General features: G+C 37.8%; 2 protein-coding genes across 7 annotated transcripts; one reads left to right on the plus strand and one right to left on the minus strand.

Annotated features, from left to right (window-relative positions):
* Positions 1–97: 97 nt before the first annotated feature.
* On the minus strand, positions 98–15,443 carry dom (domino helicase). 6 transcript variants are annotated; one of them, XM_090162813.1, is made up of 38 exons: positions 15,311–15,443; positions 14,429–14,823; positions 13,236–14,351; positions 12,684–13,168; positions 12,483–12,623; positions 11,967–12,416; positions 11,628–11,901; positions 11,407–11,549; positions 11,056–11,344; positions 10,850–10,986; positions 10,677–10,787; positions 10,357–10,608; positions 10,160–10,296; positions 9,712–10,096; positions 9,359–9,647; positions 9,024–9,293; positions 8,762–8,920; positions 8,568–8,698; positions 8,183–8,502; positions 7,921–8,123; positions 7,376–7,857; positions 7,190–7,315; positions 6,950–7,120; positions 6,801–6,884; positions 6,541–6,681; positions 4,832–4,867; positions 4,592–4,751; positions 4,248–4,528; positions 3,954–4,181; positions 3,366–3,797; positions 3,112–3,303; positions 2,671–3,042; positions 2,112–2,612; positions 1,868–2,032; positions 1,644–1,802; positions 1,267–1,542; positions 517–1,137; positions 98–364 (listed from the first exon to the last, which is right to left on the minus strand). In XM_090162813.1, the coding sequence occupies exons 2-38, from the start codon at positions 14,817–14,819 to the stop codon at positions 338–340; spliced, it is 10,137 nt and encodes a 3,378-aa protein (XP_090018939.1). In that variant the 5' UTR covers positions 14,820–14,823; positions 15,311–15,443; the 3' UTR covers positions 98–337. The 6 variants fall into 6 exon arrangements, with proteins under 6 accessions (XP_090018939.1, XP_090018936.1, XP_090018938.1 ...); XM_090162810.1 differs by having other exon boundaries at positions 3,366–3,812; XM_090162812.1 differs by having other exon boundaries at positions 98–406; positions 3,366–3,812.
* A 46-nt stretch (positions 15,444–15,489) lies between these two features.
* Positions 15,490–17,927, plus strand: LOC149922974 (nucleolar complex protein 4 homolog). Its single transcript, XM_090162816.1, has 13 exons — positions 15,490–15,704; positions 15,886–15,997; positions 16,058–16,161; positions 16,223–16,315; positions 16,381–16,579; positions 16,645–16,721; positions 16,787–16,898; positions 16,956–17,016; positions 17,081–17,191; positions 17,254–17,417; positions 17,475–17,554; positions 17,604–17,717; positions 17,784–17,927. The coding sequence occupies exons 1-13, from the start codon at positions 15,549–15,551 to the stop codon at positions 17,901–17,903; spliced, it is 1,503 nt and encodes a 500-aa protein (XP_090018942.1). The 5' UTR covers positions 15,490–15,548; the 3' UTR covers positions 17,904–17,927.
* Positions 17,928–23,662: the final 5,735 nt, after the last annotated feature.

Below are 23,662 nucleotides of genomic sequence, written 5' to 3' on the forward strand. Positions count from 1 at the left end.
GATTGTTTTCTCAAGAAATACACAGAGTGAAAATATACAATATTCTACAAGTATTTTACTGGGAAGAAATAAAATTTTCTAGCCTATTTATACAGTATTTTCTTCAAAGACATTGAACATTATAGAAAGTTACCACGGGGAAAGGGTGGGGCGAGAAAAAGGTCTATTGACGAACTTTCATATTAAATTCCGAGATAAAGGGAAAGAACATCTTCATTCGATAAAACTTTCACTTTGTATTTTACCACTTATGTGACGATATTCCAATACTTGGAGAGAAACATGCAGACATGTAATATCATGTCACAATTTTAATTTTTTTTTAGAAAAAGCAAAATCACATTCCACCTTTTGCTAATTCTTCCTAAATAGACAAAAGGAGAATTTAGTCTTAATGATTGAAAACCTACAAAAAAAAGAACAGGACAATATATAACAACACCATAAAAAAACTATACAGAAATGGGAGCTATGTCCCTCTTTTCAATACAAAGAACATTGAGAAAAAATAAATACCTGTTGCTGTTGTTGTTGTTGTTGTTTAGCGGCTTGTATCGCAGCGTGAACAACTTGAACCGCAGTCGGAGTGGCATTAATTCCGCCTTGATTAGATTTATCAGCAACTGTCGAATTAACTATGTGTACCAGTTGCTGTTGTGGAACATTTTCCGTTGAAGTTACCAAAGATGTTATAGCTGGAATAACTGCAGTTTGATTAGCCATGCCAAGTTGCTGGTTTACCGTGTTTACAAAAGCGTTCTGAGACAATAGGGAAGTCGTTTGGGCGGTAGTGGCAGGTTGAATTTGAAACTGGACTTGAGTCGGGTGAGCCTGATTAGCCCCACTGGCACGAACTGCTAAAGTGACTTGTTGTTGAGTCAAACCAGATCCTGCTCCCAATTGCTGTAGTATGGTAGCTGTCTGAGGTTGTCCGCTAACTACGACAGTGGCTGGATTAGAAGCCTTTAATATAGTTCCTCCTGCACTTGACGACGTCGTAACTAGCTGAGTCCCAATTAGAGATGATGCAGAAACTGGTTGTGCTTTGAGGGTACCAGTTACAAGACTACCATCAGAGACTGTTCTTAAGCCTTGTTGAGTTTGAAGGGTGGCCAATGAAGGAGCCGCAGTAACCACCTTGAAATTATCAACGAATAAATAATTGTAGTTTTATATTTTCGTAAAGGTAATAAGAGACAAAGCTCTTGCACAGAAAGCCATGAGTAAAGCATAACTTAATTAATATTTATAATAAGAGGTAATAACCTGGATAGCCTGTTTAAGAGAAGTCTGAGGCTGACCAAGAGTACAAACAGTAGCACCAACAGAGGGTTGAGGAATGGGAACAATACGCGCTTGAACTGTCGTGGTGGTAGGCAAGGTAGAAGCTATATTTGAAGGACTAATGCCTTGAGAAAAGGCAACTGTCGTTACTGTTTGGGAGTTAGGGGCACTGGCTTGCAACATGGCATGTGGCAGGAGTTGGGCGGTAGCTACTTGAGTGGCACCTTGTTGCCCACTTTGAGCTGCTGCTGCCGCAACCTGAGAGGAGACGGATTAAGCAAACAGATTCAACAAAAACAAAAACTTGCAATTGTAAATTGGGATTTATTTCGCACACGATAAAAAGGACAATCTCTCACTTGTTTGATAACTTGGTGAATCTGATGTACAGTCATGGTAGTTGTGGCAGGTATCGTTTTAGATTGTTGACTAATAAGTCCAGCTTGTTGGGAACCCTGTTGGACTATCTGAACAGTGTTTAATTGAGTCGGCAGACCAACTGTGGTTTTACCTTGAACCTACATGTGCAAAGAAAATTTAAATGGGCTGGAATAGTTGGAGGCCAAATTATGGTATTTTGTACTTTTGCAACGTGGGCTAACGAAGTCAATTTCTGTTGTTGTTGTTGTTGAAGTTTTCTTTGGTGAAGCAGCTGCTGTTGAAGTTGCAATTGCCTCAATTGCTGCTGAGCCATCACAGCTTGGGATACAGTTTTTCCTTGGAGATTTGTGGCGATACCAGGTTTTCCCTTCAGTTTCAAAAGAGAAATAGCTTAATTATTTTTGGACTATTTCTAGATTATGGGTAATTTATCTTTATCAACTCACCTGTTGTAGAGCTACATTTATATTAACACCAGCCATTGTTACGGCACTAACAGGGATGGTTACGGAGGGACTGACGCTCAATGACGTAGGAGCGGTTACTGTTTTGACTAGAGGAGTAACAGGCACATTACCAGCTATTGTTTGCTGGACTGCGTGTTGTAAACTTTGCTGTTGCTGCAATTGAGCTTGAGCCAAAATCTGAGCAGCAACCGCTTGTTTCTGTTGTTGTTGTTGACGTTTCAAAAGCTGAGTCACTTCAGCATCAGTCATGGCCCTTTGAACAGTTTGTTTTATGATAGCTTGTTTCGCTACAGCTTGTTGTTGCTGCTGCTGTTGATTCGCAGCCACTATTCTTTGCTGAGTTACGATGGTGCCAGTATTTTGAGTCAAATGAGAATTCACAGCCACTTTGGTTCCTCCAACAACTTGAGCTCCAACCATCTGTTGTTGGGTTGCTATTTGCAATCTTTTAAGCTGTTGTTGCTTTAATACAGCTTGTTCCTTAAGATTCAAGTTTTAAGAATTATTCAAGTACTAAAACTTTCAATTAAAAGCTCACTTGTATTCTTTGTTGTTGTCGTAGAGCGCTTTGTTTAAAAGCTTGAATTTGTGAGGGCGTCAGATTTCTCGGATTACCTCCCACTGCAGTTAACTGATTAATAGCAGTTACAGAATTGGCAGCTACTAAGCCTGAATTTATTCTCTGCGTAGCCACTTGAAGCTGAGCAGCAGTCAGTCCAGCAACTGAAACAACAGCCGGTGAAGTGGCTGTAGTTCCAGAGGTGGTGACCAGGGCTCTTACTTGTCCGGCAGATATGGCTGAAGCTGCAGCTACCATGTCTTGAACAGTCATTGTAGTGGTTAGGCCTCCTGTAGAGGCAGGGCGTTGAGCCCTCAACGCAACTGTATTTAAAGTCGAAACTGTGGCAGTCTAAAAACAATATTGTGTATCAGTAATTCATTCAAAAGACCTAAAATTGAATTAGCTGATGAATCTTACAGGAATTCCTGCTACAGATACTGTGGGTTGTCCTAGAGTTTTCCCTATAGTTGCAAAAGTAGCTGGTGATGTACCACCAGCACTAAGGCCTCCAGCGGCATTGACGACAATGCTATTACCTAATGACTTGGCTAAAGACACAGCAGCCACATTTGCTTGTAAACCAGTTTTTTGATGTTGAGAGGCTGCATGCTATAAAAATAGCTGATGTAATACAGTTTCAAATTGGAGGATATGATTAAAAATATCCCTACAATCGCTTGTAGTTGTTGAGCCTGAGCGAAACTGGCGATAACAGCTTGGGTGGCTTGTTGTTGAGCTAGGTTTCCAGCCGCTACCCCCGCAGCGGCTTGTTGAATTTGAACTTGTTGTTGGCGTTGCTGCTCAACAACTGCTGCTGCAGCGGCACTTTGATTTTTTTGCTTTTCACGGCTAATTCTTTCATGCCTGATTGCAGCCAATTGCACTGGATTGAGAGGCTGATCATAGTTGATGCCACTTTCTTGCAAAATTACAGTGTGTTTAGGATTTTTTCCTACTGGAGCCAGCCATGGTTTAAGAGTCGGGGTTCGTTTGTTGGCTACACTTTTAATAGTTTCAAAGTGGCTGTTGTACAAACAGGTGAAAGAGGTATTGTTGTCTTGAGTGTAGAGTTGACTCGTTTTCATTGGACGGTTGTTTTTGGTCTGAAAAATTGAGAACTGATGGTGGTCTTACGTAAGTTAAGGTTATTCTAGCATTTCAACTAAGTTTCAAGCAAGGGCTGAAAATTTAAGCTTTTCAGTTAAGTTATTTGGTGATGATGGTTCCATAAATTTAAATAAAAAAACAGTATGCCAAACCTTGTAGATTCCTTTGGACTTTTTCTGTTTCTTGGGGCTCGTGTCATATAACAGTTTTCCTTCTTCCCTGGGTACAATAACAGTCTCATATCTTTGTTTGGTTTGTTTGGGAGATCGATAAATTCTACTACAAGAATTGACTACATCAGCTACCAAATCCCAGTTCGGAATATGAGCTGGTGACAAAACTGTTAAACTAAGAGGTAGGTCTTGGTTATTTTGTATAACCTAAAACAAAAAAGAAATACATGTAGTAAATATATACTAATAAATATAAATTATTTAAAAAAATACTTGTAAAATGGCCCAATCTTCGTGTATAAGCCACTCTAGACTCTCTCCTTGCGAATCAGTACTTGGTTTTAAACCAGAAAGAGATCCTTGTTTGATATTACCCGATCCCATTGCCATCATTTTTGGGAAATTCAAAGATCCAATGCTAAGGCCCTTAACTTTTTGAAGTTTGGCTTCCCTTCTCATTTTGAGAATAGCGGCTGAAGGACGATCAAACATTGACCTGGGTACATGAACTACTTCTTCTTTCTTAGCTTTTTGCTTTCTTATAGAAGCATTTTCTATAATAAAAATTTCAGAAGTTATCAGGAGTGGAGAATTTTCTCAAAAGACGAAGAACTTACGATAAACAGATGGATCAACTTTCAGTCTCTTGGCTTCCTTCTTGACATAAACTGGTGGAAGGGCAATTTCAGACATAATATTATGTTCATACAGGAAACCAATACTATGATCAATGTACAAATCATTTTCATTCTGAGGTGGTGTTGGTGGAGCCCAAATCTATATTTACATAATCAGTACAATGTCACGTAAAATATTTTTCCAAAACTTGTTTTGCAACATTATAGAAAGATATATACCGGCATTTGTTCTTTTCCATCAAATGAAATATAAACCTACAAAAAACTGAGAGGTAAAATTTTTCCTTGGGTAATGTAAAACTAAAACTAACCAAAGCTATTTTTTTTTCAAAAACTGTATCCTGAATTTTAGATTAATTCTGATGTATATTATTTTCAACTACTTAATATTTTTGTGTTTCTCTACAATAGGACTTAACTTCATAATAAAAATGTGTGTAGTTCAGGTTTGTGATTCTGTATTTTGGTGATAATAGGGCTGAAAAATCCATCAGCAAAACCCCCTAAGGATAGCTGGCACCAAATATTCATGCATCCAAAATGGAAATTAAAATGTTCTCGTCCCATTTTTAAGTATCTGAACGTGACAAAACTCGTAATACAACGCCTTGCTCACAAAAAATGCATCTTATTTCTCTTGGTAGAATTTGTTGGGTTAGGAATGGCTGGATAGCGCGTTTTGGTGCCAGAATGTTATTATGATAATTAATGGCATCAAGATTTTAGCAGACCAAATAAACAAGAAATTAAATACACCCAAATAACTCAATTTACTCAAATATCTACCAAAAGAAATTGAGCATTCTATTTTTGAGCAAGATGGTATTACATTTTTCTACCAGATTGACACCAAAACCTGCCAATTCATGGTGTTGAAAAAAGAATACCAAAAATCGTGTGCGCATGCCATCCTAAAGGGGTCGAACCAACTTACTCTACCAAGAAAAATGAGACAACAAAATCTGTTCAGAATGACTGCGGCTTAAATCATTTTTTATTGTTATCAATCAAACAGTAGTGCAAGCTTTATCACATGTCACATGAGGAAGAGAAAAGACTGGCCCATTCTACTTTTTCGTAAGAAACACAACCAATCAATCGTACAACATTATAATACAAGGTTTCGGAGAAATGTTTCCGAGAGCTAACCATATAAATGGACACTCGTTTTCAGATGCTAGAGGAACTGGCACCTTTAAGTTTGTGATTTCTCTTTAGGAAGTCATTAATTCGCACGTCTAGGACTGTCTTTTTCCTAAACTCACGACAACTTTACTACATTAAGGGTTTCTGTATTAGGAGTTAAAGATACCTAATTAACTCTAAATATATTTACAATAATGAAATACACTAAAACGTGCATTTCATCAGACGCCGTTCAAATTTATTTGGCTAGTATTATTTGTTAGCTGATTCAGCTTTGTTCCCTTTTCAATACTGGAAGTATGGGTTGCGCAATTTAAGTCATTTTCTGCTTTTATACTATCTGAACTCGGGCTAGAAACAGAGTTATTTTCACAAGTCCGGTTGTTAGTGATAGCCTCTCTTGCGGAAGCTCTTCGAGTTCTTATGACAAATTTTGGATTAGAAAAAGGCTTAATTTCTGGAGTTAACAAGTTTCTAGAAATTTTAGTCGGGGAGACTTTGGCTATTTTCAGAGTTTCATTCTCAGCTTTCGCATTAGATTTGGAATGACTAATAGTTCTAGTACGAGATTTCAATGGTGATTGCTCAACTTCCTCAGTTTTAATCATGAAGGAAGGCTCTAGCTTCGGACTAACGTAACCCTCTATCCCATTTTCAACAGCGCTACTTTTAATCCTACAACTACGTCTTGTAGGACGGCAAGGTGTGCTCTTATTCAAATCAACATTACTAGTAACACTCTTATGCTTAGCATTTCTAATAGACTTATTCTTCTTATCCACCTGATTGGTCGAATCTTCTCGGCTGTAGGTTAACATGTTCTCCTCGTCCTCCTCTATCAGAGCTGCTCTGCGTTCCTCCTCCTCTTTTAATGCCTTCAAACGACCTAGCTCCCAGTCTTTCTTTTGAGCTTCAATTTCCTCCTGTGTACAAATAATTGCATATGGTTGAATTAAAAGAACATGAGAAAAAGACCTAAATATTTGCTTGAAAACAAATATAAACATTTCCGATTTAAAATGCTTGAAGAATAACACTTTACCTCAGCTTGTTTTAGCTGCTCCATAGAGAAAGGCTCTTGAATAGACTCTAAGAACGTGATGGCATATTTTTCAACGGGTGTTAGCTGAAATGATTAGATATACCATAAACACAATTTCCTATTCCAAATCCCATCAGGTTTAGCTTTACCTGACACATAAGTTTGTCTAACTCCTCTTCAGCTTGAGATTTTTCTTCAATGTCCTTGGAATCACTGTCCAGCGGAATGGATTCATCAAATTCCGCAAATTCAGCAGCAGCTTCCGCCTTTGCTGTTTTTGCAGCTTGTACATCTTGGTCTTCTTCAGCCATTCCTAAGGCCTAAAAGAAAAGAGAAGAGCAAAGTTAAGTACTCCAAAACCACAGCCACTATTTTCCAATTTTCAATACATGTTCGAGTTGTATTTGATTCAGCCTCTCTGCATCTTCTTCTTTGCTTAACTTAGCAGCTTCGGCTCTTTTCTCAGCCTGCAATTCATGGCTAATCTCAAACCCAAAAAGTTCTTCCACAGCCTTCTACTCAATTTAAAATATTTTTAGCAAGATGAATGTGAAAACAGCAAATTTTATATTAACCTTTTTAAAGAATGCCGAATTAAAATTTCCTCCTTCAATTGCTAAGTCCCCTAATAGCCTTTTTTGATTTGCTTTCTTCAAAATATTCTCCTCCACAGTTCGATCACTAATTAACCGGTAAATGTGAACATCCCTCGTTTGACCAATACGATGGCATCTATCTTGAGCTTGGGCATCCATAGTGGGATTCCAATCACTATCGTAAAACACTACAGTGTCCGCTCCCGTTAGGTTAATCCCGATGCCACCAGACCGAGTGGACAAAATAAAGCAGAATATTCTTTTGTCAGCATTAAACCTTTCCATCAAGGCTTGCCTTTGATCTACACGCGTAGAACCATCGAGCCTCAAATAAGTATGGCCATGAAAATTGAGAAACTGTTCCAAAATGTCGAGCATTCTGGTCATTTGAGTAAATATAAGGATTCTGTGACTTCCACTTTTGAGTTTCCATAGAAGTTTATCTAATGTTTGAAGTTTTCCTAAAAATATACATATATATTCAGAGATAAATCTACAAAAAAAATTAATAAATCTATACATACCACAATCATATTGTATAAGCCTTAATTCTGGAAACTGAGTACTAGTTTGGCTTATTATCCTATGTAAAAAGGCAAATTTGGGGGAGAGTTCTGTTCTAAGCAACTCCTCTTTAAATTTTTCCTGCTGAGCAGCTGATGGACAAGGATGGGACACATGCATTTTGATTCTTGGTGCGCTCACAACAGGAACAGCAAACACAAACCTAGGAGAAACAAAATTGGCGCTTACACATTCCAATACAAACGCTATATTAGGAATTACCTTTTAACAACGTCGTCTAATTCTTCAATTAGTGCTTCTGGAGTTTTGATAATACTACTAAGGGGTTCTGTTTGTCTCCAATATCTTTTAGGAGTGTAATTTCGGGCATCTAGGCAATGCAAGTAGCCTTTCCCTTGCCATTTTAAATCACTCTGCTCATATTCTCTTTCAACTACCTTGGTACTTTCTCTGGTAATTGTAACAGCTTCAATCAAATCCTGTCCATAGACTGGAACAATACTACATTTCTTCCTATTTGCCATGCCAATATCTTTTAATTTACACTTCCTAGAATCGGTTTTCTTCTTATGCAGTGATTCCTGATTCCAAAAAATTACATTTATAAAAAATCAGCCCTATAACAGCAATGCCCAAGAAAACTTACAAGATAAAATATAGATTTTCGTTTTTCTACTTTAGGATCAGTACAAACAGGAACAACCAATGGTAGGTTACTTCTAGTAACCACTTTAGGAACAGTTATTGGACCCATAGGTCTCGACAATTGAGTAGCACCTTCAAAATTTAAATAAAATCAGGCATTTGTTATAAAACACAAATATATAAGCTCATATTTACCAGAAGCAGTGTTAGGGACAGAATTACTATTGACTGAGTTAACGTTAAGAGGAGCCACCCGCAAAATTGGTTTATTAGAGGTAGTTTGATTTGGGGTAATGACAGGCGTTGTTATTGGACTTGTTTGAGCAATTGTAACTCTAGTGGCTTGAAACGATGCTGGAACACAATTAGACACAAACAAAACTACTTAGTTAAAACCTGAGTGGATGGTAAAGTAGCTACTAAGAAACTAAGGAATATAAGGGTATCAATGTCATACCAGCTTGGGAATTGGGTGTTGTTAATACAACGGGAGTCCCCTGAGCAGTGCTAATTACAGACCCATCGGGACCCACAGTTCTTTGCTGAGGAGGTGTGGAAGTCAAAAGCAAGTGCTGTCCCGAAGCAGTTTGCACTAAACGGCCAAAACCAAAAGGAACAGAGACTTTTGCCCCACCTTGTCCAGTTTGTTGTAGCTGAACTGTTATTGGTGTAGAATTGGAGAGTTGAGAGTTGACTCCTAAAGATGATAGCTGAGCAACTGATAAACCTAAAAAGGCACATAAAAATAACATTATATTTACTTTCCAAGTTTCTATATTTAAGACTTCTCACCACTAGTTGATGGAACTTGTTGTTGTAGCACCTGGACAGGATTGTCACCATTGTTTACAGCGCTGAGCTTTGCTCCGACTAAATTTGAAGTGATTGAATTTTGATTGGTCATTACCACAATTCTCTGCTGAGGGGAAGCTCCAATTTGGCCTGGAGTGAGAGCAGCCAGCCCAGCTGGTGACACAATCGATCTAGCCCCTAATGATGCAGGAGAGGTCACCCTGGACTGAGGTGTTAGAACACGAGATTGAAACACTGCTGGTCTCGGAGACTGGGCAGATGTTTGAGGCTAAAAAAAAATAAATTGGTTTATAGAACTGTTGCAAAGCATTTACAATCTTTCAAATATTAACCTGCGTTACAGAGGAAGAAGTTCTAATATGCAACCTAATTTTTCCAGGTGGGCACCGGGGAGGAGGGTCTGGGGCACTGTCAATCTCTTCTACATATCTAGGATGAGTTTGAAATTTCCTAATGCGATGAGCAGCAAATGCGGTCAATGTCATTTCAAGGTCAGCCATTAGCAAATTTAAGGAAACCAAGCTGACACATTTCAACGGTTCATATTTCAGACAGTTCGTAACTAAAGAGGCAGTTTCGTAAGTAATTCCCTCCATCATGAAAGGAGACACAGTTGGTCGGGATTCAAACAAGTTTGGATGGTTGCACACTTTCCTCAATTGCATTAGCACATTTATTACACTGAGAAAGTTACCAGTAGCCAGAGTTTCTCTCGTTCTATACACAAGTTGAATAAATTATTAGAGACAATGAACCATTTCAGCATTTAATAACTCTTACTTAGCTCTTGACATAAAATCATCATAGAGATATCTCTGTCTGGTTGACAGCCTACACATAATGACATGCTCATATTTTTGAGGAAGTTGCTTTTCCACTTCACATTTCAGTCTTCTCAACAGAAACGGTCTCAGTATCTGTAAAGGATTTTAATGACTAAGTCCAAAATACTTTCAGTATTGATATATGTGTATTACTTTGTGCAGCCTTTTAATGAGACCTTCATTATATTCATGATTTCCTTCAACCATACCGGTAACGGGGTTCACAAACCACTCTCTAAACTCTCTATGCGATTGGAAGACATTAGGCATAAGGAAGTGCATCAGTGACCACAATTCCATTAGGCTGTTTTGAAGGGGCGTCCCAGTTAGTAAGAGGCGACGGTTACTTTGAAAATTTAACAACATTTGCCATCTTTGAGACTTGAAATTTTTAATATGTTGAGCCTAATGGAAAATAGCAAAAGTTAAAGCTGGTAATTTCTAGTATGAGAACTAAAGTATGATACTCGTACTTCATCTAGAATAAAGTATTTCCATTTCTTTCTACGGAAAGCCTGATGATCCTGAATGACTAATTTATAAGATGTTATGCAAATGTGGAATGCGTTGGGTTTGGTCCAACCCTTTACAAGTAAATACAAGTTAAACACTTAACAAACATACATGCAAGGTTAATTTGAATTACAATTCTTTTCTGTTTTCTGTCTTTAGGTGTTCCATAATAGGTGAGAATTTTAAACCCTGGACACCACTTTTTCAGCTCCATTTCCCAGTTTAGCATTACGCTTGTTGGCACTACTATTAGATGAGGACCCCAATTCCCTGGAAAATATACATAAAACATTGAAGTTTTTGGTTAAATTAGAAATGGCTTTAGCTAGGAAAAAATACCTTTTTCGCAAGCCAGATGAGCTAAAAGAGCAATCGTTTGAATGGTTTTGCCAAGGCCCATTTCATCAGCCAGTATTCCATTTAATTTACGATCTTGCATAGCCACTAGCCAATCGAGACCAATATGCTGATATTCTCTCAGTGTGTGCTTAAGTAAGAAGGGAACCTTTGTTTGAACCTGAGTAGTTGATAGCGTGTTTCCTTTAGGTTGGAACTGTTCGGCTGCAGCAGCTATGTCACTGATTTCTTTACTGGGACCTTTAGAATTTTTACTCTCCAAAGACTCAGGCTTTAATAATAACAAAAATTATATTCATAATTTATAATAATATATATATATAAAAGTTTTACCTTCAATGAATTCTCATCTTTAATCAGATATTCCATCCCAATGTCTTCCAGAGGATCTTCAATGGAGCTATTCTCTTCATCCATTTCCTCTTCCTCGGATTCGTCACTCTCCCCTTCAATATCAACATCTTCATCTTCCAAATCTTACGAATAAATTAATCATTTTTTTTAATTAAAATATATGCAACTAAGAAAAATAACAAATTTTGAAGTTTTCATACTTTTGCTCTTGGTTTCAGTCTGGCTATCATCGCTATCTTCATCACTTGTTTCATCTTCTGATTCTTCAGGCATCTCATAGTCGCTGGAGTAGGCCTGAGCGTATTTTTCATATAATTCCTCAATAGGAATTTCACTCTCTTTCTGAAGATCATTAATTTCACTTTTATATTCGTCTTTCCCATTTTTGTTCTCTTTCTCTTCCTGTTCTATCGTTGCTTCATCATCATCTTCATCCTCATCACTGGCTCGATATTCTTCATCTTTATCATTTTCCTAAACATGAATAACGTAGTATCATTAACAATCTTACATTACAAAGGCTGCAAACCTATTCTTACATTTTTTATTTGGCTAGTGGATGGTTTGCTTTCATCATCCTTGTCACTGTCTTCAGAGTCATCGGAACCATCCAAAGGGGTTGCGGGTTTTTCAATAATTTCTGGAGGCAGAGAGCTAATGAGATCCTCCAATGGAACTTCCCCTTCCTTTTGGAGTAAAGCAATTTCTTCTGATACTTCCATATTATCAGATTTAGCTTCCTCTTTCGCTATTGTTTCTTCATCGTCAGTTTCACTAACTAGAGGAGGTTCAAAATCTTCATCTTGAGAAGATTCAGAATCATTCTTTTCACCCAAAGCTTTGGCATTTGATGAGGGGTCATTTTGCATTAGTCCTTGCGTAAGCCAAGAAGAGTATTTTTCAGTTTGATCAACAATGAAGTTTAAGTGGATATCAAGAGCTTTTTTTCTCTTCTCATCCAACCTCGTTTGTTGTTTAAACTCAACCAGCTGTCGCAGGCAAAATGGGATAATTACTATCTATAACCATAAAGGTGCTAAAGTAAACAGACTTACCTTTTCAATATTGGACCAAAACTGCTTAATTTCTTTCGCTATTTGACTGGCAATCCTCCTAAGTTTCATTTGCTCTTCTTTTTCAGCCTTTTCAGCTTTCATTTCCTTTTCTTGGTGATATTTCATAACCATTCTGGCACACTATGGCACAAAACAAACGCATTACATAAAGCTAAGTAAAGAATTACAAGCTTAATTTACCTTCTTGGCCGCCGCTTTCTTCCATTTCCTTTCTTGGGCAAAATCAGTCGCTAGCCAAACCATCTCTTCTATTAAATAATCCCAGTGAGCTTTTGCCCTGGGTGGTTCTTGTACTTTTGGCAGTCTTTTAGCCGACCAAAGTCCTTCTTTTCGAAGTTCTGCGATTCTTTGAATGACATATGCTTCCTGTTTAGCTCTTTCAACAATTTCTTCTTGGGAACCAATCGAAGAATCGTATACTGCTGATATAGAATGTTGCCTAATGGGTAATCTATTTGTGATTGATGTAGGGATTTTGAGGCTTTTCTGTGGGCTGCTTATTGATGGAGAGCTAATTTGGGAAAGATCAGATTTCTTGGGTGATTGGGATGTTGAAGGCTGCGTTGTAGCTGCTAGTGTGTTTGACTTTGCGGAAACAGAATGACTAGATAGTGCAGTAAATGTGGGTTTGGATAGGGTAGTTGAAGCCAGTTCAACTTGAGCTACTGAGGAAAATATACAAATATACATAAGATTTATTTCCAGATGCGAAGAGATAAAAATCCATCTTACCAATTGATGGTGCTGGAGTTACAGCCTGCGTAACTGTAGTAACTGTTGATGAAATTGAAGTAGTGGCAATTGTGGTTCCTCTAAGTTGATTAATCATCCTTTGTTCTTCTTCCTCATCTTGTTCTAGAGCATTCGCTTTCAAAAATCCTAATAACTGGGGTGTTACTCGCCTTTTCCAAGCTAAGAAGTCCATCATATTCCCACCATTTTGCAAGAAAAACAGTTCCGTCAAATGTTCGGTGAAGTTTTCTTTGTTGTTTTTAAATTGCTGACCTCTGTGCTCACAAAACCTTTTTCTCATGTTTGCAACTTCCGGGGAAGGGGGAGGTCTTTCTTCGAGCCTCATTCTTTTGGTTTTTGGACCTTGGGATCCACTTGTTCCAGGACTACTGTTATAACTTGTGCCACTAGTACCACCACCACCACCACTATTAACATTACTATTCACAACTTGACGGTGTACATTCGCGGTAGTATTTAAGGACGCATTTGAACTGGTACCTACGGTACCTGTTAATTGCTTCTGAACTAAAATTCTTTGCTGGTGATTCCCAATGGCCATGGGAGTTTGTCTCATAGTTGCCTGAGCTACAAGTTGTCCAATATGAGCAGCGGAAGCCGCACTAACACTTCCAACCGTGATTGTCGCGTTAGGAATGGCTTTAGCCACACTATAAGAATGGACCTTAGTGACATCGGAGCCTTGGAATTGTATGCCATCCATTAGCTGGATAGTTTGGCCGTGTTGACTGACAGCCGCTGCTTGGGCGGGAGTTAATCTCACAGCAACTGTATCGGAACTTCCTTGCACTAAGGCTCTTTGTTGTAATGCTGCAGCGGCTGTTACTGGTACTGTTATCATGGTTGAACCTGAGGCTGTTGTCACTTTTTGTAAGTGGATCCCACTTAATGTGGTCTGTTGTCCATGAATTTGCGAATGCTGGGGCTGAGAGGTCGCAACTCCCCTAGCAGACGCACTTGTCACTGTATAGTTTTGAGATGCAGCTGCAGCCAAAATTCTTGCCAAGTTCTGAGGCGTGCTGATGGTGTACGTTGAACCTTGGCTACCCAGGACATTTTGACCTTGAGTAACATTGGCTCCCCTGACACCAGATACTTAAAAAATATTTAAAAGGATTTTAAACATTCCAAATAACTCATGGAAAATATAACTGATAATTAAAAATACTGACATGCCACTTGAGCAGGGATGGTAATATTTTGTATTTGGTTCCCCAAAGAGACACCTGGTATAAGATAATGTTGATAAGTCGCATTATTGGTTGTTTGTCCTCCTGGAGCAATACTACTGGTAGTCGTCACTCCGCTAGAGGTAGCGGTAAACGGTGAGGCAATGACATTGACAGTCCCGCCTAAAGCCGAAGAAATGGCAATGCGCTGACCTCCTAGAGAGGTCACCTGAGACTGAACCACCTGAGGTTGGACATGTTGCTCCAAATGAATAACAGCGGGTTGACTGTTAATAGGAGTACTAGTAGGGCTATCTGAAGTAGTATCTGCTGTACCGAGTTGATTTACAGATGATGCTGGATTCTTTGCAGGGTCTCCAATTCCCTGGACCATGGCCCTATGAAAATAATTACAGAGCTACAACATTTTGACAAAAACAGAACATAATCCAAAGCTTTCTAATATAATGTTAAAATAGCTGTTAAGAGAAGTTACCTATTAAATAACCCATACTTAAAATAAAACTAAAGGAACTGTCAAATAGCTAATGGGAATTCTGATTAAACAGGAAGACTACATAAAAGCGCCAATAAATGGCTTTTAAATTTTCGCCATCAGAAGCCAGAACATTTTGGATGTATAGGTTTAATCTCTAATCAAAGAAGCCGGCTATATTATAACAGCGCGCGTATATAGGGCGCACCCTTTCCCCTTTGGAATGATTTCGGGCTGACATTGCCTCCCGCTTTTATAAGCTGGCTTACTTCTCCTTAGTGCACGCCAAATATTGGGCTCTACACCTACATTGACAAAGGCGGACAAAGAGAGTCTGCGCAGCCTGGCACAGTCGCCATTGTTGGGGTTGGGATTCCTTCTTTACTTACCAAATTTCAGTCGTTCATAGGGAAGCAATTCCTTGACATCGAACTCTTAAATTTACCAATCCTCAATCGTTGAACATTTTTCTACTATTTTATACTTCTCCAGACAATTATTGAAGAGTTTTGAGCGTTATTTTTCGAATCAAAATTACGTACCATTAAGGCAAAATATCGCCTCCCCGATTTTCGTTCAGCGACTGATCTGCTGCAGTACTGCCAGTCCTTCGTTATATTTTTGCGCATGCGCCGTAAGGACCTCGATGGGAAAATGGCGCATGCGAAATCGTCCGTGCAAAATGAAATTTCTCATTCGAATTTAATAGAGAAGAAAGTAGAAAGTTATTTTGAAAATAAAGGAAATTCCAACGTTATCATCGATTTATTTCAGCTACTTTTGGTAAGAATGGTTTAAAATAATTTGCTATAATTATCAAAAATTTTGTTTTAATTTTACCCTAATTAACTTTGAAACCACATGGCTAGTCAGTAGACCAAAAATAGACCTAGATATTTTCAAATGTCAAACTTTGATATTGTGCAAGACGAACTGAAAAATAATTTATTTTCTTTCGGTGTAGAGTGATATTGAAGATACGGTCGTTTCTTCAATTCTTGGATTAGAGAAAATATTTGATAAAGCTGTCTGTGATGGTTTGGTTTCGTACAATCAGAACGAAGTTGGGAACATAGGTAATGGCAGTGCAGTACAATATTCATTAGTAATGTAATCTCGGTGTTATTTGACAACAGATTCTAGCCTTGAGGAGAAACTGAAAATATGGCATCAACAACGATTTGAGGAGACTGTGGAGGAGCTTTTACATTTAATGAGGCAAGAATCAAGAATTATCAAAGTAATTTGATTATGCGTAGCTCATTCTGGTAGATAGTTATTAAAATTTAATTTAATTTTAGGAACAGGCGTTTGTTACATTGTTTAACTTATGGATTAAAATTAATGAAATCACAAATGCCACCAAAAACCATAAAGGCAGTGACTATTTTGAAGTATGAGATATGGTTTTAAGTTATTTTAAGAAATATCTTGTACATGAACCTTTGCTTTTCTACAGAAAGTAGTACGAAATCTTCTTGATGAAGAAAACAGCATGAGACATGTCATATTAAAATACGATGATTTTAAAAGCAACCACATAATCAACTTTCTAACTTTAAAAACAATTTTGGTAGTGCTTAAAGAGAAACGAAAGTCGGGTACAAATGTTGTATTTCTAGAAAATGTCTTTGTCTTGTTACAGTCATTCTCTGCAGGTGATTTGTTAATATAAAATAATAATGTGGTCGTAGAATTTAATTACTTTTTTATGCTCCTTTAGCATTAGAAGAAGATGAAACCCAATCTCAAATCAAAAAGAAATTTTCTTTGGCATGGATTGAGTTTTTAAAATTCAAGGTAATAAATTGGCACTCTTAATTTGTATCTTTATAAATATTTTAATTGTCCTTTATATATTAAAGTTGTCTCCTGTATTGTACAAGAAAGTTCTCATTATTATTCATAACAAAATTATGCCATTCATGACAAATCCATTGCTATTGACAGACTTTTTGACAGATTCTTATAACATTGGTAAATTGCTCGAGGAAATGCATAAATTATAAAATTTATGATTTTTTTTTGTTTCAGGTGGTGTTATTAGTCTTCTGGCATTAAATGGTCTCTTTTTGTTAATACAGAAATTTAATTTGTTAGTATTTTATTAATTTAATTATATTTTGTTCATTTTTCAATAATTTAAATTGTTATTTTAGGGAATATCCTGATTTTTACTCAAAATTGTATGCCTTGTTAACTGATGTTATATTTTCTGCAAAATATAGAGCGAGATTCTTTTATTTAACAGACCTTTTTCTGTCTTCTACGTATGAAAGTTAACTATCGTAATTGTTTTCTATGCGCATACTGACCTCTGGTTGATTTTTAGACATATTCCAGCGTATCTCGTAGCAGCATTTGTAAAAAGACTGGCAAGACTGTCTCTTAAAGCTCCTGTTGATGCATTGTTTACTTTAATTCCTTTTATTGGAAATCTTTTAATCCGTCACCCTAGTCTCGTGGTTCTGATTGACAGACCTAACCTGGATTGTGGTAACTTTGAAACTTTATTTTATTAAGATTTGATGTTAAATTTATTTAATTTTAAAGTTTCTGAAGATCCTTATTTGTTTGAAGAGATGGATCCTAATTTATGCCATGCGATTGATAGTTCTTTATGGGAAATTAAAGTAAATGCAATAATCTCCCAAAAGTTTTATGTTTAAAATTTTTTTTTAGTCTTTACAAAATCACTGGCATCCTGAAGTTTCCAAAAAAGCTGCATTTATTAATAAAGCTCTGCCACGAATGGAATGGGATTTAGCTGATGTTCTGGAAATTCGTCATAATGATGTATACATATTGCATTTATTACATGGTTATTTAGCTTAATCCACATTTAATTATATTCAACTTTAGTTGTTTGATAAAGAAATACAGAGTTTCAATGAAGTCGAAGAAATTCCTCTTTCATATTACAAGCCAAGTGCATTGCTTAAAAGAAAAGAAGATGAAATGGATTTCTTATGGACAACTTAATTTATTCTGAAATAGAAAATCCAAATAAAGATATTTTTAATTAAATATTGGCTGCTTATTTTTCTTAAGTATTTAGTAGCAGTTCAGGGGTTCGTCAAAATTCTAAGAAGGAAATCTTCTCTTGAGAAGAGTTTTTCTGGTGAATTTTTCTCCTGGTGAGAACTCCTTAAAAAGTGTCAAATGATAATTCCTTCTTCTTTTTCTCAAAATAGCAGCTAACCGGGAGCCCTGGAACCAAGTGAAAATCCGCGGAGTCGTTTTCACTTCTCACTATTCTCAAGAGAACTGAGAAGATAATACGTCACTTCTTAGAATTCACCATGAAAGTGCACTTCTCAGAATTTTGAAGGTCCTTCTCACAGGACGTGACGCAATCTCTCCTCAGTTCTCATGAGTTCTGTTGAGAGGAGTGAGAACATGGATTAAATAACTTATGTCCATGGTGAGAACGACTCAGAGGATTCTCACTTGGTTCGAGCATAGACCGTATATATCCCCAAAGAAAAATTAAACTCGTACCCGGTACCCTAGATTCGAATACTGAGAGCTTTCCCATTGATGGTTTTGTTATGAAGCGTTTACCCTTCTCCGGCATGTGACCTCAGAAAAATCGGGCTCCATTGGTTGCGGTAAGGCGCAAACCATGGAGCGAATTTTTTTCTGAGTTCCAGCGGGAAGTGGGTAAACGATATCGGCAACGCGTGAGAGAGTAATTTCAAATCTAGGGTACGAGTTTAAATCATCTTTGATATCCCTAAGGGATATATACTTTCTATGATTTGAGGGCTCCCCGCTAGCTGCCATTTTGAGAAAAAAGAACGAATTATCATTTGAACTTTTTAGCGGGTTCTCCTGTAGAGAAAATGTATTATGAAGAATTCTTCTCTTAGAATTTTGACGCACCCCTGGTTGGTTTTATCATTCTTTTTAAGCCTTTGAAGTGAGAAACCATAGATAAAGGAAACGTATATAAAGGTCTAGATAAAATATTTCAAAGGGAGTGAATACGGAGGTGACTGAGAGCTAGCAGAAACGCGTAATTTCTGCAGGTTATCCTTATAAGGCGCTATCTATCGGTAAGAAAGCTCGTGCTATCGTCGCGAGAGCCATTGTCTCCTGCTTAAAAATTATACTAAAAGTCACCAACAGATGGTGTCTAAAGACTACGGCCTGCGGAAAGGTCACTTATTACTAATAGCGTATTTCATTGGGATGCTCGGAGCGCTCGACGAGTGCTCGGGATTTATTTTCGTTTTCCATTGGGAAAAATCGAGCAGCTCGGAGGCCGAGTTACGTCTTCCATTGGCAACGCCACTCGCTCGGATCACCAATGGAATACGAACTTCATACACTTTAGCTTGACTTTCGGAAAATAGCAGACGATACGCCACTCTCTTAAAAATTCGTATTTCATTGAGAGCTGCTTTGGCGAGGAGTTTTGTCACATCGGAGCTCGAGTAGTGACGTCACCGTATAATCCAGATCACTCGAAAAGCGGTCCCAATGGAATACGCCATAAAATGCTAAGAGACCTCGCGCTCTTGGTCACGTGCCTTCCTCGGTGTCTGCCATTGAGTGTGGGAATATTAATCTAGAGATCCAATCAAATCTGCTCCCCGCGAAACCAGTTTTTGAAATTACGAATGTGCCGTGACCGTCTCCTCTAAAATGACGAGAAAACGTTATCATATGACCCGTGGCGTCATCCATTTTTTTTTAAATAAATATTTAAACGGCGCCACGGGTAGAATGATAAAGTTTTCTCGTCATTTGGGAGCAGACGGCAGTATTCTTATTTTTTTTAAACTTGTTTCGCGAAATATTGAAATCCGACATTTTTATTAGATCTCTAGATTAATATTCCCAACTTAATGGTGTCTGCTAGGTGTCAATTCCGTATTTTATGTTAGGCTGACCTTGGAGGAGAGAAGGGGTTATCTCCTCCAAGGACGTCCCGAAATTTATCTAGACCTTTATATACATTTCTTATATCCAAAGATAATTTAAACTATTACCCTAGATTCGAAATCACTCTCTCGCGCGTTGCCGATAGCGTTTACTCACTTCCCGTGGGAACTCAGAAAAAATTCGCTCCATGGTTTGCGCCTTACCTCAACCGATGGAGCCCGATTTTTCTGAGGTCACGTGCCGGAAAAGGATAAACGCTTCGTAACAAAACCGTCAATGGGAAAGCTCTCAGTATTCGAATCTAGGGTTACGAGCATGGAGGAAGAAACTACTAGAAGTACTTTCTTCTTCCATGGTACGAGTTTAAATTATCTTTGTTATATCTATAGGCCAAAACTATTCGCTCACTTTGGGACGAAAAGAGTACACCTTTTACCCCATACTACCAACTTCTTCCATACAATAACACCCAAACTATATTTTGAAGTTGCTCGCTATTTCCTAAAAATTTCTCCAAAACTAGCGAATAGTTTTCGCCTTATTAGTAAAACCATGGTAAAACCATAGAAATCGGATAACAAACTAGAACGCCTAATCGAATGGCTGACAATGCACCGATTAGATTCTTGGCTAAAACGACAGTAACGCCATCTGCGCTGCCTCTAGAGGTGCGCTCGCGCGTAACTTGGTTAAAGGTTTTTCCCCGCCCCATTGAAATTAATGTAAAGTTGGCGATAATTAAACGTTAATTAACCTACCAAATGATATAAGAAATATTCCACTGACAATTTTTCCCGTTTATATGAACTTAAATGTAATATAAAATCGTCTTGAAAAATCGTTTATCGCTTTATAACAATCAAAAATAATATTTTTCCCGCACCATGTAGATAACCGAACATCTGCTCGTCTAGGTAAAGTTTGTATTGTCAACGCGCGTATTAGAAAGCAAAATGAGATTTTAGAAAGTAGGTTGTAATTCGGAACGATATTAATACTTTTCACGAATTTTGTCATCAGTGAATTATAAATATGACTTGAAATAAGTTTCAAGGTGTATTTAAAAGCTAGTTTCATAGCTTTTCATCCATTGGTTCGTTCAGAATGTATCTTTAAAGTAGACGAAAATTTTAAGGCGCTGAATCAGTGAATCTTGCCCAGTCTTAAGCCTCGGTTCAATCTACTGCGTATTTTGAAACGGAAAAACCCGATTACTCCATGGATTAACTAAACTAGTTAATCCATGATTACTCCAAGGTTAAATGATGGCGAACGCTCCTTGTAAAAAGAAACAAATAACGAAATACGTTCTAAGCTTATTTATCGCCAAAAATTCCACGTATTTCGTTATTTGTTTCGTATTAAAAATATTATATTATTAATCCAAGATGTAATAATTTTGTCTCACACAACCTTCACAATAGCTTCATTTTCAAGCGATTTATTGCAAAAATAACAAGAGTTAGCTGGTAGTCCAGGCAACGAAAAGGTATAGAGGGAAATGTTGGGAACACAATTTTTGACTTGGTAACTTTGTTTGGACTAGTTAGGAGGTGAACATATCTAAAGTCCCCGCTCGTAGCTTTTGAGCCGGGGGGGGGGGGGGACTGTTTTTGTGCTTTACTGCTAGTTATAACGTAATTGGGCACTCATTTGTTTGTTTTTGTCATAGTTTGTTTTGTTTGTTTCAGTGGGATGTTTTGGTGTCACATTTAACGATGTCATGAGTGTTGTGTCGTCAAAATGACCAGCAAGTGTTTTGTATGTGATGAGGAAGTGACTGCATCGAGTCCTGATGTTTCTAAAGTGGGTGAAAAAGGGATAGTTTCCCTTTAAAAAGCCAGTAAAGAGAGGGGTGATGGCAAAATCAGCCAACTAGCCAATGTGACTTCACTTCTCGTCACTATCCCAATGTCTTATAGACACTCATATATGCACAACGTTGGTCATAGCAACATATTTTCCCATTAAAATGGTCTAGGTCTTCTTTAATTAAGTGTGAGGATGCTGGTCGTCTGGTCAGCGGCCCCACTGGTATATATTCTAAAATGAGTATCTGTGCTATTTAGACGTCCAGTACTCACTATGTGAACATAATGGTGCATAGTTTGGCCAATACGTTGACTGGGAATGGTGAGAAATTGAAAGATTCATTAGTCGGCAGTTGTCGCAAAACTTCAGATTTCACGCTCAACACTGAAATTGCTTTAACATTGGAAGGAAAATAGATAAAATAGTAAAGTAATATATATTATTGAAGTGAATTTAATGCTCTACAACCTTATGGGTGGAATTTATTTTTTGGGTGCATCGTTCAAGGGTTATCCGGTCAAAAAGAGCAAAAAATGTGAGGCAAAAATGTTTTTTTTCCAAAATTACAGACTTTCAAGAGCGGATATCTCGAAAACAATGCAAGATATCAAAGACCGTGACTGATTAAGACCTGTAGCAAATTTAATCAGCTTTCATTGTGTATAGATTGACCATGTCGCAAGGACGCATAGTTTCCGAGATATAAGTGAAAAACCGAAAAATGGGACATTCAAACCCCCTCCTCCGCCCCGGCTCAAGGGCTACGGGTGGGGACTTTTGATATGTTCACCTCCTAACTAGTCCAAACAAAGTTACCAAGTCAAAAATTGTGTTCCCAACATTTCCCTCTATACCTTTTTTTGAGCATTCGTTGACTGGACTATGGGTGGTAAATTTTAAACGCGGTTACATGAAGAGCGGCGGATGCGTTAAAAGTCAACGAAGGCGCAAAATTGTAAGACGCGTTTCGGGTACAACGTTAAAACCGCGAATACGACACAACGATTGCTCGTATGTAAAATGTTCATAGAACATTTTTTGTGGGAAATAGCCGGACCCATATTTGGGTTTATAGCCGTATATATAATACTAACGTAGATATTCGCGATAAGCCATTACTGTGCACCGGTTTCCCCCATAACCATTGCTCGTAAAACAAGTATTTCTAACAGTAACCTGTGTTTTTGTTTGAGTAATTACTCCTAAAATATTTAATTACGGAATTTTGAACCATTCTTCATTTTTTATTTAAAAAAACTAGCTTTCTATGATTTGAAAGAAATGCGTTTTCTAGTGCGTTCTTAGCGATTGGAAATTATGGTAAAAAGAAAACTATTTCTAACACTAACCTGTGAAAAGATATGTTTTCTTTTGAGTATGTACTCTTACACGATTACGCAGTTTTGAGCCATTCTTCAACTTTAATTAAACATAAGTTACTTTAAAGATGAAAAAAAAACGCGTTAGTGTCGAGTTAAAGTCGGCCATTTAATTTAGTTCACCAGTTTGGCATCGATGGCGTAACTTTCGTTGCCAGCCAAACGAAAAGCATGGGCCAAAGGCAGGGTTTTTTAAAAGTTCTAATCGGACCATAGAGATAGAAAAGAAATAGAGGGAAGATTGCAGCGTTAAGGCACCCCTGTTTTTGACCGGGAAAATTCATCCCCCCCCCCCCACGCATGTATGAAAGCCATAGATATAGGGAATGTCACCACTTATGGAAATGTATATAAAGGTCTATATAGATAAAATATTTCAAAGGGAGTGAATACCATAGAAATCTCATAGGTAACTAGAATGCTGCCGTGTAACTGGCAAATGGGCCAAACGCCGTGGCAGACGATAGCCAGATCTCAGCCAATCAGAGCTCAAAGAGTGGTTCTGCCAAGAATTTAATGTCACCAGAGAGAATGACGTCACCTATCTCCCGCTATAGTAGCGGATCCAAGGAGGATTATTATCCTCCTTGGCGGAACCACTCTACGGCCTCTCATTGGCTGAAGGTTCAAGGCGAACTGGCGTCAAGCTCGGCCGTAGGC

The sequence above is a fragment of the Leiobunum rupestre genome, chromosome 11 (genome assembly GCF_980474605.1).
Source record: "Leiobunum rupestre chromosome 11, qqLeiRupe1.1.hap1, whole genome shotgun sequence".
Classification (NCBI taxonomy): Eukaryota; Metazoa; Arthropoda; class Arachnida; order Opiliones; family Sclerosomatidae; genus Leiobunum; species Leiobunum rupestre.